General features: G+C 42.7%; 1 protein-coding gene across 2 annotated transcripts in view; it reads left to right on the top strand.

Annotated features, from left to right (window-relative positions):
* Window positions 1–84: 84 nt before the first annotated feature.
* The window catches only part of LOC120926629 (S-adenosyl-L-methionine-dependent tRNA 4-demethylwyosine synthase TYW1-like), a 256,887-nt gene continuing 240,829 nt past the window's right edge, over window positions 85–16,142 (top strand). For both annotated transcript variants that reach the window (XM_040336750.1, XM_040336749.1), the window contains exons 1-2: window positions 85–254; window positions 7,325–7,467. In XM_040336750.1, the coding sequence (XP_040192684.1) occupies window positions 158–254; window positions 7,325–7,467 (240 nt within the window). In that variant the 5' untranslated portion in view covers window positions 85–157. The remainder of the gene's footprint in view (window positions 255–7,324; window positions 7,468–16,142) is intronic.

The following is a 16,142-nucleotide window of genomic DNA, read 5'->3' as shown; positions in this document are numbered from 1 at the left end:
GGCTGGGCTCTCATTGGTCAGTTAGTGCCATGTGATTGTATCTGTCAATAAAGCTATTTAAAAAAAAAAAAAAAAAAAAAAAAAAAAAACAATACGGAAACAAACATGGCTGCCCCCAGTGCAGCGTGAGTGTAGCTGTAGACTTGCGTTATCTGCTATGGTGCGTGCTCCGGGTTTGTTCGTTATGGAGTTGGAGATTGGAGTTTTGCTGTTCTTAATGGCAGCAGGTCATGTGTCTGCTCAGAGTGAGGAGGGTAAGTCATGTACCAGGGGGTACTCACTATAGGACATGTGCTGGACAGCTTGGCAAATGAGGTCTTCTGTAGCGCAGGTTTAGGATACTGTTCAGGCATGTTACGTTGATCCTTCTATCTCTATGCTGATTTCCTTATATTGAAACGCAGTCACAGGATGTGTGTGTGTGTACAAACTATCATATACTCAGCTTGTGTTCTTTTTATGTGTCCTATTTCTTAATACAAAGGGTTTGTTCACCCTTTACCACTAAGATACTGGGCACTTACACCCTCTTTCTGCCCAGTCCATCTTTCAGCGCTGTCACACTTTGAATGACAATTGCGTGGTCATGCTACACTGTACCCAAACAATTTTTATTTATTTTTTTATAATTTTGTTCCCACAAATAGAACTTTATTTTGGGGCTATTTGATCACTGCTGTGTGTATGTGTTTTTTTGCACAAAAAGTAAACGAAAATTTCATTTTGAAAGCGAAAAAAAAAAAAAAAAAAAGATTTTCTTTGTTACAGGACAATGCTGAACAGCAAGTGGTAGGGAGGGAGAGAGTTTTAAGGATCGGATATTTCTGCTAACAAAATGTTAAATATATTTTGTTTTAACTTTGATTTTAGACACACTTGTACAGATTTAATAAATGTAGAGATATTCTTCATATTGACCAGTCAAATTCATTTTTTATTCAGTTAGATAATAAGGAAATGGGGATAATTTAAAGGAGTTTAGTAGAATCTTCACTGATTAGTAATCTGAAGTGTACACTTGAACATTTTAAACACGTGAAAAGCTAATTTATTTTCACTTGAAAAGGGGGGGGGGGAAAATCCTGCTTTTTTTTTTTTTTTTTTTTTTTTTTCTTTCATGATTGGATAATTGAAGTGAATATTTTACATAATTTATTGAATGATGATATGATCACTATTGGTACCAGTACCTTTTAATTCACTGTATGGCAGATCTAAGGCTCGATTCACATCTATGCACGTTGCTTTTTGGTGTGCTGTGTGTCCGTTTTTTTTTTTTTTTTCGTTCCTTCCATTCACTGTATATAGCTGGTTGCTAAGGAGCAGGTTGGGAAGCCAGCTGCTGTGTCCTTAACAACCGATGAGTTATCACATCTGAGCAGCCTATGTGACCATATAGTTACACATGTGGGTGTTTACACAGTGGTAAATAACAGCCCACTCCCTCCCTCTCCATGCCCACTATCCTGCCTAACACAATGGATGTGGGATATTACGTGTAGATTAATGGAGGCTTCACAACCCTCCTATTCTAAAACACAGGCTGGAGGAGAAGTTTAATAGATTTGATTTCAAATTTTATATATATATATATATATTTTTTATGACAATTTAAAAGTTTTTTTTTTTTTTTTTTTTTTTTTTTTTTTTTTTTTTTTTTTTACATGTGACCAGCCGCAGAGGACTAGAAGTTCCTCCTGCTTATGTTTCCCTGCAGACAGGCTGGAAAAAGCTGGGTCTTGTGACAGTTGTATATTGATTAACTTTTTTTTACATTTTTTTTTTTTCCCCCCCCAAATACAATAATAATTTACATCATCTACATATAGAAATAGAAGGGGATAATGCAAATTAAACAGTGTGTATTTAGTAGCGCTGTAACTGTAGTTCCGTGTGTATAGGGGGGAACTAATGCGCAAAAACCACACTAACCAGGGCACTGAGATACTAAAATAAAAACTGATACTATGCTAAGCAGCGGCCACAACTAAATGGTGCTCACACACTGAACATACATATGAAATGGGGGGTGTGGTGGCGCTTGCTAATATTTATAATCGTGTAGGAAGAAAACGGATAAGCTAAATCTAGCCAATAATAAGACAGTAGAAAGTGTTAGGCTGGCTTAACCACTTGAGCACCGGGTCATTGTAAAATGACGTCTTCACGGTGGCTCTGAAAATCCAACAGGATGTCTATTGACGTCCTGGATTCCTCCGGCCACTGGGGGGCGCGCCCCCGAGATGCCGATGCGCGTGCCTGGCGGTCGCGATGTCCGCCAGGTACCCGCGATCGGTAATGACAGAGCAGGGACGTGGAGCTCTGTGTGGTTAATACACAAAAACTGAATAAATGTGTGAATAAAAATATCAATAATGATAAAAATCATAAATTTTTTCACTCCTAGTCCTTGACCCACCAAACATCAACAAATGATGAGGGAGATGAATGAAGTGATTTTAGTGAGACAAAATAAATAGTGTGAATAGTAACAATGTAATATTGCAAAAACACACTAAAAGATGGTTAAATAACTGACATCAATTATTGAATCCAATATGTGCAAGTAAAAATAAATAATATAATATAATGAAGTCCACCACAAGTTCCCACGGTGTAGCTGTGCAAAGAAACAGTGCTTTGTTTTCACAAGCCTCTCACCTCAAGAAAGGCTAGACTGAGCCTATAATGCTGCTGGCTTGTCAAGCACAGCAGATTCCGCTGTGGATCAGCGTCCCATGGCCAGGCTGTTACTCCAATCCCCCAGCTGAAGATTCCCCGGATGGATGGCACTCAAACAGTGGAAACTCCATGGTGTAAAACGTAACAACGATTTTAATAGATAAATAAACACACTCACAGTAATGCAGTGTAACAGACGGCGTAAGCATGTAACACAGGATATCTCCACTCTCGGCCGCAAGCGGATATGACGTCACCGACGGCTCTCCTCCTTCGTGACGTGTTGCGTGGCTGTACACGCCACTTAATCCTAGGATGGGGAGCCGTAGGTAAGATGGTGACTTTTATATGCCAAGCCATCGAGACCAGATCGGCAACACGATGGCGGGCATAATCGCTTGAAAAATATACCCAAATAGTTAATAAAAACAATCATCATGGCGAAGTACAATAAATGAATTCGGTGTTAAAATATAAACATAACAAAAATAGTAAATCTCTCTAGTGGTGAAATAGAAGAATGTGTTTAAAAACTCTATTCACAATGCAGAATGCAGGTAATTGTACCCCCTCTGTTGGATATTGAAAAAACCACATGAGGAATACCAAGGCCATATCAATATATTGGAGTGCCATCCATCCGGGGAGCGCTGCTGTGTCTTGGGAATCTTCAGGTGGGGGATTGGAGCAACAGCCTGGCCATGGGACGCTGATCCACATCGGAATCTGCTGTGCTTGACAAGCCAGCAGCATTATAGGCTCAGTCTAGCCTTTCTTGAGGTGAGAGGCTTGTGAAAACAAAGCACTGTTTCTTTGCACAGCTACACCGTGGGAACTTGTGGTGGACTTCATTATTGTTTACAAGCACTGATGCACTTTTGAAATGATTGATTTAAGCACTTTATTCTGGTTTTTCTTTGCTTACATTGGAGCACTATGCACTTTGGAAACTATACGCTGAAGCACATATTTCTTGGATCACTTGAATATTTTTCTAATATTATTTATTCTTGCACGAGTGTGCACTAGAGACCATTACATATATTTATATACTATTTTTCTTTGTCACACATGTATTTTTCTAGTGGCTTATTTACCTTGATGCTACTGGTGGATCTTATGGTTCCACAAACACAAGGATTATATTACTTTTACTTGCACATATTGGATTCAATAATTTGTCAGTTATTTAACCATCTTTTAGTGTGTTTTTGCAATATTACATTGTTACTATTCACACTATTTATTTTGTCTCTCACTAAAATGACTTCATTCATCCCCCTCATCATTTGTTGTTTGGTGGGTCAAGGACTAGGAGTGAAACATTTTTTATCATTATTGATATTTTTATTCACACATTTATTCAGTTTTTGTGTATTAAGCCAGCTTATCACTTTCTACTGTCTTATTATTGGCTAGATTTAGCTTATCCGTTTTCTTTCTACATGATTATAAATATTAGCAAGCACCACCACACCCCCTATTTCATACGTAACTGTAGTTCCGGTATCCTGATCTGGCAGACAGTGCTGTGCTTTGTGGAAGAGCTGTCTAAATCTCAGGACTGGAAGGACAGAATTACAAATCGATTGGAAAGTGCTGCCATATTTTGTTTTAACCACTTGGCGCCCAGAGGCCGTCATATGACGTCCTGAGCTTTGTGGTGGTATATCTCAATAATGCTTGCAGCTACAGGCATCATTCAGATATTGCTGTTTTCAGCTAGCGATTTCTTACGCCAAAAGGATTATAGCTGCTGTTCTGCCGCTTGATCTTTCTTACGGGCGACGAAAGGGGACGTCCCCCCTCCCGCCACCCTCCGGTGTTTCTCATGGATGCTTACCATTGAGATTTCCGATGGACCAGATGGTCGCCGGAGTCTCTGATCGTCTGAGGCTGGGAGTGATGTCATGATGTCACGCCTGGCCTCTGCATTAAAAAAAACGCCGCCGCCTCAGATTGGAAGCGGTAATGGGAATTGACAGAACCCACTGTCACTCTGTGTTTTGGAAGGGACTGGGGGCGGGCCTCTGACCGACAGACTATGGGCCAGAAAAGATACTGGGGACCCGGGACATGCTGGTACTGAGACGGGAGGGTTTACCCCGGCAGACAGACCTGGAACCTTAAGACTACTTTTCCAACATCCTCGAGTTGACCCGTTCGGGGTCCCACTGTGGCTGTTGAACTGTTTCCCAGGGGAAGTATTGTCATGGACCTTGGAATGCAGAAGTGTTCCTCCTTGAAATCTGTTACACAGTGGGGGGGGGGGGTCTTCTGCCCGGTCTTAAGGCTCCATTGTTCTGTGTCTGGCTATTGTGTACAGTGATTGCCCCCTGTGGTTTCTGTCTCATTACACATAACAGTCCTTCTAATCAAACTATCGGACCCATACCTGCTGTCCTCATTTGCATGGCTACGAGGACCTGAAGGAGGACTCCATGTACTTTACAATTGACCAATAGGAAAGCAGTTGTTGGGGGCGGGATGTTCCAAATTCTGTATAAAAGTGTGTTTCCAATAAAGGTCTTCCTGTTTGAACTTACAGCCTGCCTGGTGTTTGTTCTAATGGATTCCGAACGGCACATAGCTGTAGTTCGGATCCCGGAGCCTTGGATGACCGAACCATCAGACGTTGCGACCTGCAAGCTGACTCACTGGTAGCAGAGGAGTGTTGGGAGAGCGGAAGCGAGCGAGCAAGGGTCTCGTTACATTGGTGGCAGCAGTGGGATTCCAAGGTCCATGACAGGAATAAAAGTGATAAAATTGTATTCATTTTTTTTTAAACATGTCAAAATAAAAAAATGGGTTAAAATAAAGTTTAAGAAAAAGTTTTTAAAGGGCCCCTGTCCCCGTGTGCTCGCACGCTGAGGCGAACGCATACGTAAGTCCTGCCCACATATGAAAACGATTTTCAAACCACACGTGAGGTGTCGCTGTGAACGAGAGCAATAATTCTAGCCCTCTGTATCTCAAAACATGTAACCAGTAAAAAAAAAATTAAAGTGTCGCCTATGGTGATCTTTAACCAGTTCCCTACTGAGCCATAGTAATGACGTCGACAGGAACTGTCTGTCCCTCAGAGTGGACGTCATATGACGTTCTTTGCATCGCGGCCGCTAGGGGGTGCGCGCGCTCACGACCCGGTGCACTTGCCCGGTGGCCGCGATGTCCGCCGGGCACCCCGCGATTGCCGGCAATCACGGCTGGAGTGTGGATCTGTGTGTGTAAACGCACAGATCCACCTCCTGTCAGAGGTGAGGAGACCGATGTGTGTTCCCAGTACAGAGGGACACAGATAGGTCTCCTCCCCTTGTGAGTCCCCCCTCCCCCTACAGTTAGAACACACTTTAGGGAACATATTAACACTTTCAGCGCCCCCTAGTGTTAACCCCTTCCCTGCCAGTCACATTTACACAGTAATCTGTACAGTTTTATAGCACTAATTGCTGTATAAATGTGAATGGTCCAAAAAAGGGGCCAAAAGTGTCCGATGTGTCTGCCGCAATGTCACGGTCACAATAAAAATCACGGATCGCCGCCATTACTAGTAAAAAAATAAAATAAAAAAATATGCCATAAATCTAGCCCTTATTTTGTTGACGCTATAACTTTTGCGCAAACCAATCAATATACGCTTATTGCGTTTTTGGTAAAAAAAAATAAAATGTAGTAGAATACGTATCGGTGTAAACTAAGGAAAAAAAATGTAAAAAAATAAATAACAAAAAAGTGATATTTATTAAATCAAAAAGTCAAAAATATGGTGTTTTTTCAAAATTGTTGCTCTTCTTTTGTTTATAGCGCAAAAAATAACCGCAGAGATGATCAAATACCACCAATCGAAAGCTCTATTTGTGGGGGGGGGGGGGAAACATAAAGATTTAATTTGGGTACAGTGTTGCATGACCGCGCAATTGTCATTCAAAGTGCAACAGCGCTAAAAATTGGTCTGGGCAGGAGGGGGGTGAAAATGCCTTGTATGGAAGTGGGTTAAGTGCCAAAGTTTGGCGCTATTCGACGAGCGTGAAGCATGACATCTTTGTTATCTATTTACTTGGCGTAACTTCATCTTTCACTTTATGCAAAAAAAATTTGCTTGAAAAATTGCTGCGCAAATACCATGTAAGGGGTAAAAAGTTGCAATGATCGCCATTGTATATGTTTGGGGATCTATGTAATTTTCTAGCAAAAAGAATATGATTTTTACATGTAGGAGAGAAATGTCAGAATTGGCCTGGGTGCTAAGTGGTTAATTAGTAGTTTGCTTGACGTTCGGCTTTAAACCCTTTCCAATCAAATATAGGCTTTAACAGGGAAACTTCTGTTCCCACGAAGTGTAGCAAAACAAATTGCTTAACTGCAAAGTTACCTTATCTGGAGGAGAGTTGCATATTCATGAGCCAGATCTTATTCATGTACTGTGGACCAAATGCTGTACAATACAGCAACATCTGTTGAGATCTTCCAAGGCTATGGCAAATATTTGAAAGTTCCTCCTAAGGTGAGCTCTAGCCTGGAAGCCTCCTGGTGGTGATGGTAAACTTTTATGACATCTTTATTATATACCTATGCATGTATATTGTACTTTTTGGATTATTTTTTTTTCTCTCCTTGAAGTTGTGCTTCTCTGCTTTTTCAGATGCGTCTTCCGACCCTTGGGTTTTTGTGCATACAAATTTAATGCTTTTGTGGATGAACAGATTTTACATCTATGCATGTGCTGGAATTGGTATTACTCTCTGGATCTGCAGACAATTTATTATGGGCAGAAAAAATCACCAGGTCAGTATAACAAAACCTCTGTGGACAAGGGCTGTATCGTCGTCGTCCTCTACATGTCTCTTGGGGCAGGGTGTTTTTTTTTTATCTAGTACTGATCTCTGTTTAGGGATATGAGCTTGTTCTGTTGATCACCACTCTCACTGAGAGGGTCAGCAGTCAATTGCTTTTCATGCTTGTATCATGGTAGTGTGATTTGATAATAAACTGCTTAGAGCATTGACTGCACTGTCTTTCAGGGTTTGTTGAATCACAAGCTTTGCTGAACAAAATGATCGAAGTGTGCAGTATCTAAATTAATACTGTGATATATATATATATATATATATATATATATATATTTCTATTTTTTTCCCATTGAGTTTGTTCATTATTTGTTGTGATCTGTTCACACTTGTGCTGCAGCAAGGCACATTGCATGTATTGGTGCACTGCAGTGCCATTCATTGCAGATGGCACCTTGCCGTACAAAACAACTATATGCACAGCAGCAGGCTGCAGCGCCGCACAACACCTGGTCACGGCTGCGAACAAGTATGCCTACTTGCATTTTTTTTGTATTGTGAGTTTTTTTACTTGAGCTGGTAAATGCAACGCAGTGCATGTCAACACACGCAGCACACATTGTTGTATTAATGGGTCCTTCATTCTAAGTAATAAATGAAGCGCTTGCATTTTTTTTATTTTTTTTTTGTCTTTTAGCTGCTCTGCGACAGTATACTGTGTGCGTGTATAAAATATATATGCGGCTCTCCTACTCAGGATCGCGTACCTAGTACATGATCCTGCACGTCCCGGTCTGGGGTGTGCCCACGTGCAACTGGCATCCTGCTGTGATTGGACACAGTGGGAGCCAATCAGCGGGTCAGGTGGGTTGATCTCTGCCGGGACCCGCCGATCATTCGGGAATCAAGCAGAATGGCTGTCTGCCTATGTAAATAAGGCAGACTGCTGTTCTGAGAGTAGGGAAGGTATTGATCCTGTGTTTTCTGCAAAGTAGAAACATGGATCTATGCCTTTCCATAGTACGAGCACATCCCACACAGGTTAAGCACATGTTTGACCCTTTTGATAACCCCCTGATGTTCACCCCTTCCCAGCCAGTGTCTTTAGTACAGTACAGATGAGGACATCACAGAGCTGGTGGATGTTGGAGACCTTGCGCTCCTCCACCTTCCGTTTCAGGATGCCCTACAGATGCTCAATAGGGTTTAGGTCTGGAGACATGCTTGGTCAGTCCATTGCCTTTACCCTCAGCTTCTTTAGCAAGGCATTGGTCATCTTGGAGGTGTTTGGGGTCATTATGTTGGAATAATGCCCTGCGGCCCAATCTCCAAAGGGGGATCATGCTGGCAGCACTCATACAGCCCCAGACCATGACACTCCCACCACAATGCTTGATTGTAGGCAAGACACACTTGTCTTTGTACTCCTCACCTGGTTGCCGCCACACATGCTTGACACCATCTGAGCCAAATAAGTTTATCTTGGTCTCATCAGACCACAGGACACGGTTCCAGTAATCCATGTCCTTGGGGTGCTTGTCTTCACCAAACTGTTTGCAGGCTTTCTTGTGCATTATCTTTAGAAGAGGCTTCCTTCTGGGACGACAGCCATGCAGGCCAATTTGATGCAGCATATGGTCTGAGCACTGACAAGCTGCCCACCCCCTACAACCTCTGCAGCAATGCTGGCAGCACTCGTACATCTATTTCTCAGACAACCTCTGGATATGCCAAGCACATGCACTCAACTTCTTTGGTCGACCCTGGTGAGGCCTGTTCTGAGCGAACCTGTCCTGTTAAACCGTTGTATGATCTTTTTGCCTAGGCCATCTTTATGTAGAGCAATAGTTCGTTTTTTTTTTTTTTTTTTTTTTGTTAGTTCCTCATAGCTCTTTGCCATGAGGTGTCATTTTTAACTGACCAGTATAAGAGAGTTAGAACGATAACACCAAATTTAACACACCTGCTCCCTATTCACACTTGAGACCTTGTAACACTGAGTCACATGACACCGGGGGGGGGGGGGGGAATGGCAAATTTCCTAATTTGGACATTTTTACTTAGGGGTGTACTCACTTTTGTTGCCAGCGGTTTGGACATTGATGGCTGTGTTGAGTTATTTTGAGGGGACAGCAAATTTACGATGTTGGACAAGTTGTACACTCACTACTTTACATTGTAGCAAAGTGTCATTTCTTCAGTGTTCTCACCTGAAAAGAAAAAATGTGAGGGGTGTACTTTTGTGAGATACTGTAAATCAGGGGTCTCAAACTGGCGGCCCTCCAGCTGTTGTGGAACTAAAAGTACCATCATGCCTCTGCCTGTGGGAGTCATGCTTGTAACTGTCAACCTTGCAATGCCTCATGGGACTTGTAGTTCTGAAACAGCTGGAGGGCCACCAGTTTGAGACCCCTACTGTAAATCCTGTATATTAATAATTTGACAAACCCATCCCAAGGTAAGCATCCTCATTTTCTATGCACAAATTGTAAAAACAAACCTAAATGCATATTTAAATAACTTTAACATCTTGGCCAATTAAAAATAAAGTATAAAATCCCCCATTTGTATCGCCATGGGTAGAAGATATGTTAATAGACTGCAGCTATAGTATGTGCATAATTTGTGACTGTTTAGTTCTGCTCTTTTGGTAGATTCCCCAGCCCCCCCTCCCCCTTGAGATCTGCATGTTGTCCCCCATAGACTGGCGCTTTATGATTATCTTCCCTGTTTTCCCATTTGGCACTCAATTCTCTTGCTGGTTCCATGCCAACCTGTCACTCAGTTGTCATGTTAAATTCCTGTCTCTTGCTTTGTGGTTTGCTGATGGCTTGTTCTTACTAAGTTTGTATGTGAATATTCCTGTGGGTATAAATAATGGCATACCTTTTTCGAAGCAAACATTGTTCTACCCAAGATGCCTGCTTTATCAAAAAGTGTCTTTTTTTTTTTTTTGAGAGGGATATTTGCAACTTTTAAAGTTGTAATTTTAAAACTGGGTTTTTTCTTGCCTGTTGCAATGTGGTCCCTTGAAATCTTCCCCTTCCTCACCGCGGCTCCTTACGTCTCTTCCCTCGGCGCCTCTGCTCGATACTGCTCCTGGGAGGATGCGTGTCATCATTTCCTAGGAGTTAGTGGGCAGCGGTGAGGGCTATAGAATTGTGCTGCAAGCCCATGCGCGAGAACGGGGCAGTGCATGGTGGTCACTCGGCTACTATATACTTGTGGGCTTCACATGCCCACAAGCAAGATAACGGCCAGGAATCCATTATATACGTTTCTATTAAACCAGACATCGGGAAACTAATTAGACACGAGTGTTGAATGGCAGTACGATAAACATGAAATGTAAAAAAAAAAAAAAAAAAAAAAAAAAAATGTATTAAATGTCGTTGGGACTCTGCATTCACTATAGCCTGCCAGTGCCTGCATTACTATTTAAAATCAATGAAACAAATTCATGGACAGCCGCACACCAAAATAAACCTAAAAAGGTAGCCTTTATTGGGGTAAAAAAGCTGACGTGTTTCGCACAATCAGTGCTTAGTCCTAGCTATGACTAAGCACTGATTGTGCGAAACGCATCAGATTTTTAACTCCACTGCTTGCTGTGTTGTGCTTTGTAGTGCTTTTTATCCTTTTTACACCAATAAAGGCTACGTTTTTGGGTTTATTTTGGGGTGTGGCTGTCTATGAATTCTTTTCATTGATTTTTGCTTTGTGCATTGCCAGCACCCACGGTCTTTGAGGAGGACATTGATTGCTTATTGCATTTGCCTGGAGCGGCGGTCTCTTTTTCTGCATTACTATTTAGGCTGTGTTCTCATCTGTGCATTTCTGAATGCGCAGCAATCTGCAATAAAAAAAATGCATACGTTGCCGTGTGTTTTGAAAACGAGCAGCAATGTATCACCATTTAGGCTGCATTGTCATTTTTGCATTTTTCTAACGCAGCCAGCACAGAAACCACACACGCATGGCAACACTTTACCTTTTACCTTTTTTGTTCCCATCTGAATGTACAGCAATCTGCAAAAAAAAATGCACTTTGCAATGCGTTTCAAAATTGCACCCCAATGTGTGTCACGCTTGTGTTACCGTTTAGGCTGCAGTCTCATTGTATGAGTTGCTGAATGTGTAGCAATCCATAAAAGTAATGCATGAGTTGTTCATGTCAAACACATGGCAAAGCACGTTTCTATTGCGTTACCATTCATTTGCATCTGCGTGTTTCCGATAGCACGTCAATATACAAAAAAAATGCACGCATTGCCGTGTTTTTTTCCCTTATCGTCTTTCAGGACAGGACCTTGAGAGCGTGGCTCCACCCACTTGACAGGAAACACACCTCCACCAAACTTCTTAAAAGGGAGGCTCCTTTCACTTATCAGTCTTTGTTTTTCCTCCGGCGGGAACACATGTGGGGGTTAGGAGCTCTCTAGGTACTACCTGAGAGGTCTTATCTCCCTACCCTACTTTTTTTTTTTTATTTTTTCCTTACCTCCGAGTCTGTTCCTCCCATTCACTGGATAGAGAGTGCCTTGTGCATGGGCTCCTTCTCCCTCATCGGTGCTCAGTGAGCCAGGGACTGCTCTGGGATACTGCTCCTTGACAAGGTAGAAGGCGCGGACATCTTTTTTTTCCTGTCCGGGCAGCCGAACGCCGCTGCCATCTTGGGAAGGTCAGTCGGGCTGCTTCCCCCGGAAGTGAGGTAACCGGAAGGGGCGGCATCCTACGAGCGGGCGCAGGGCATGGACGTAATTTCCGCCAGGAAGCGCCGAGGGAGGAACAGGTCTGGTGCCTTGTTAGCTGGTTCTGGTCCGGTACAGTGGCGCTAGTGGAGTCCGGAACCGGCAGTTTGGCCACCAGCATCACGCTGCTGCCTCAACATGGACGCAGGATCTGCAGCGAGTGGAACCTTAGGGGGGGTGTGAGTGTTCATGTCGGACATGTATTGACTCGTTGGTGAAGGAGGAAGCGTCTGCCGCTTGCAGCGACATAATCACATCTGTTAAAGAATTGGATGCTACTATTCAGTCCTTTAAGTCCTCACTCACGAAACCATCCGTGAGACAGACCTCTACCTCATCCATGAGACAGACCTCTACCTCACAAGACTCACTGTTAGTCCCTGTAGTGGAGGCAGAAGAGAGTCCTCTGAACCAGGAAGGTCCTTCCCCCCCCCCCCCCTCACATTCTCAGAAATCAGATGAGGAGCAGGATGAGCTGGAGAATGTCTTCAAAATATAAATTGTTTTTGGAACAAGTTGATGGCCTCCTAAAAGCTATTCATGTAATTCGCTGTAGCCTATCAGAATGACGGCAAGATCTGCGGCCCTTACTAATTCAGTTAGGAGGGCACTGTGGTTAAAAACCTGGCCGGGGGGACACAGCATCTAAAAACAAGCTGTGTGGAGTACCCTTTCAAGGGGATTTATTGTTTGGCCCCGATTTTTAGATGCAGTGCTCGACAGAACTGCAGACAAAAAGAAATCTTTCCCTGTCGAGAAGAAAAATCAGACGGGCAAAAGGTTTTTTCGTCCTCCAAAGGGTTCAAGAACAAAACAAGACTCAAGTGAGGAAGAAAGGTTGGTCAGGGCAGAAGGTAAAGGGCAAAGGTAATGTCCTTTTCCATCCTCCTGCGGCAACCAGCAAAACACCATGACAACTGGTTGCAGGTGTGGGGGAAGACTTCAAAGTTTTCTCCCTTTCTGGGCAAGCATAACAGAAAATCAGTTTTTTCTCTTTCTCTTTCTCTTTGTCCCAAGGTTACAGAATAGAGTTCTCGGACCCTCCCCCAGAGAGGTACCTGTTGACAAATCTACCAAGAGATATAGTCAAGTCCCTAGCAATGAAGAGCCTATTGAAGGATCTGATGAACCAGGGGGTTGTAACTCAAGTACCACAAGGGGAGCTATATCGGGGGTTTTATTCCCACATAGTCATGATAAAAGCCGTCCGGAAGTTTCAGACTTATTCTCAACCTGAAGCCGCTGAACAGATCAGTCCTATACAAAAAATTCTGTATGGACTAAATCTTTTGACAAAGGAGTGCTTTATGGCATCAATCGACCTGCGAGATGCCTATCTGCATATCCCCATAGCGTATGAACAGGGTTGTACTAAAGACTGATCCAGCCTTTCTACCAAAAGTGGCGTCGGCCCTCAATCGGTCGCAGGAAATTGTCAGGGGAGAAGGAACACCAATTTCACATGTTGGCTGTGAGAAGAACCTTACCCCATTACCTTGAAGTGACCAAGGATTTTCGATTTTCATACTCCTTGTTCATACTTTTTTTCAGGGAAAAAGAAGGGCCACCAAGCGTCTAAGGGGTCAATAGCTAGATGGCTAAAAAAACACTATTCTGGAAGCATACTCCCAAGCAGGGCTATCTCCCCCATTGGGAATTAGAGCACACTCTACTAGAGCTCAGGCCACTACATGGGCAGAAATGGCTGGTGCCACCCCAGATCAAATCTGCAAGCCGGCCACGTGGTCAAGTTACCTTACGTTCGTCCGTCATTACAGACTGGATCTTCTGTCAGCAAGCGATCAGGCTTTTGGCAGAAAGGTCTTGCAGGCTGTGGTCCCTCCCTAAGTGGGTAACTCTGTTATCCTCTCAAGGTGCTGTCCTGAAAGACGATAAGGGAAAAGTCAAGTTAGGCTTACCGGTAACTTGTTTTCCATGAGTCTTTCAGGACAGCAGCAACCTGCCCTTATTGTTTTAAATATTATGCTGTGACTAACCATACTCTGATTATGTGTTCCAGCTTGGGCCGGAGGTTTCTCTACTAATACTGATAAGAGGAAGGCGCCTCCCTTTTAAGAAGTTTGGTGGAGGTGTGTTTCCTGTCAAGTGGGTGGAGCCACGCTCTCAAGGTGCTGTCCTGAAGGACTCATGGAAAACAAGTTACCGGTAAGTCTAACTTTTTTTTTTTTTTTTTAAAGCATGTGCATCAACGCACAATGTGCCTGCGTTACCATTTGAATCTGGGACTTTTCTAATGCACGGTAGCCCACAGCGTACTTGCGTTATCAATTTTTTTGCATGTTTCCAAACGCACAGTAACCTGCAAGAACCCGCATGCCTTGCCGCTCATTTAAAAATTCGAGGCAATGCGTATCACTCTTGCATTACCGTTCGTACCTGTGTATTTCCAAATGCACAGCAACAAGCAAGAAACGTATGATTTACATTTAGAAAACTTGTGGCAGTCTGCTTTATTACCATTCATTTGCCGAACACAAAGCAACCCGCAAAAAAGTCATGCTTTGCCGTGCATTTTGGAGAAAAAAAATGATTCCTCAAAGTTGCATCAGAACGATGGTTGCGCTGAAAGTCACAAAACATGTTCAGCTAGTGTGGCCTGCATATTGAATATATTTAATCCCTTCCTTGAATCTGCAAAACTACCTTTCACAGCAGGCTGTGTATACATTCTAAAAAAGGTGTGTGTGTGTGTGTGTTTGTTTTTTTTCTTTTTTTTTTTTTTTTTTCTTCGTAAGCACCTGTTCACACGGGCATTAAGTAGTCTGCACTTAATACGATGGGCAGTGCACAGTACTGTTCACATTATCAAAACGTAGGGTTTGCGTTGCTTGCTTAAGCTTCATGTGGAGTTTGGAAGGTGTTGACGCACCTCAACACCCTATATTTAAGTCTATGGAAATTCACTGGCATGTTTGCAGGAAGTTGGGCCTTGTTCACAGCAGCCAAGAAAAAACCTAGGCATCTGGGGTGCTTTTTGAGCCCTTGTCAAATGTGCATGGGCTTTTGGGGAGTATGCAAGTTAAACATGATGCAAACAACTGGTATTAACTTTATAAGTGTGTTTAAGCATCAGTATTTTGAGCAAGTGTGAACAAGATCCAATGCTCGGATCAGTGAGGTGGGGATTGGGAGGTTTGGACTCTTCCTGTAGGTGTGACTGGGCAGGACTGAATGCTAATTGGGGATGTATTCAATCACACCCACCATCAGAGCTGGGAGGGAAATTACATTTACAGAGTCTGAAAGACTACAAAGTGGAGTGTTGCAGACTAGCTGCTGCAGGAAGTGGCTGTGGAAGATACAGTCAGTCTATCAGTAGGATATACAGAAAGTCGCACGATACAAAGCCACAACTAAACCCAGAATATCAGGGGATCAGCAAACACCTAAGCAATATGGTACAGAGGAATGATCTATGCTGGGATTGATCATTCCATTCAGTTCTATTGAAAAGAAAGTTGGAATTCTGCTTTAAAGTGGTAGTAAACTCTGTTACACTACTTGTACCTACAGGCAAGCCCATAAGGCACACCTGCATAACACATACAATAGTGAAATTAAGATAAGTGATTTAAACCATGCAAAAAGCATCCTTAAAAGTCCATATTGAAAATCTAAAATGTAAAGCATAATGCATATGATAAAAAAAAAATTAGTCCCAAAAAAGTGTTCTTAAATTTGCATCATAGTCCAATCATATGACGATTGTTGTAAGGTGATCTGAATTCCACACTGGAAATTGAGTACTCCTTCACCAAAACGAACGACTCCCAAAGTGACGTATTTATTATCTGCTTACCAGATGTATTTGACTTCTTTAGTAAAAAAAAAATAGAGTCAAATATCGCTTTGGCAGGCTAATGCCTGCTTGCATATAATTATGGCCAGGAGCTGTACAACT

The sequence above is a fragment of the Rana temporaria genome, chromosome 2, assembly GCF_905171775.1.
Source record: "Rana temporaria chromosome 2, aRanTem1.1, whole genome shotgun sequence".
NCBI lineage: Eukaryota > Metazoa > Chordata > Amphibia > Anura > Ranidae > Rana > Rana temporaria.
Note: the sequence above shows the minus strand (reverse complement) of the source record. Positions and strands in the feature narration are given on the sequence as shown.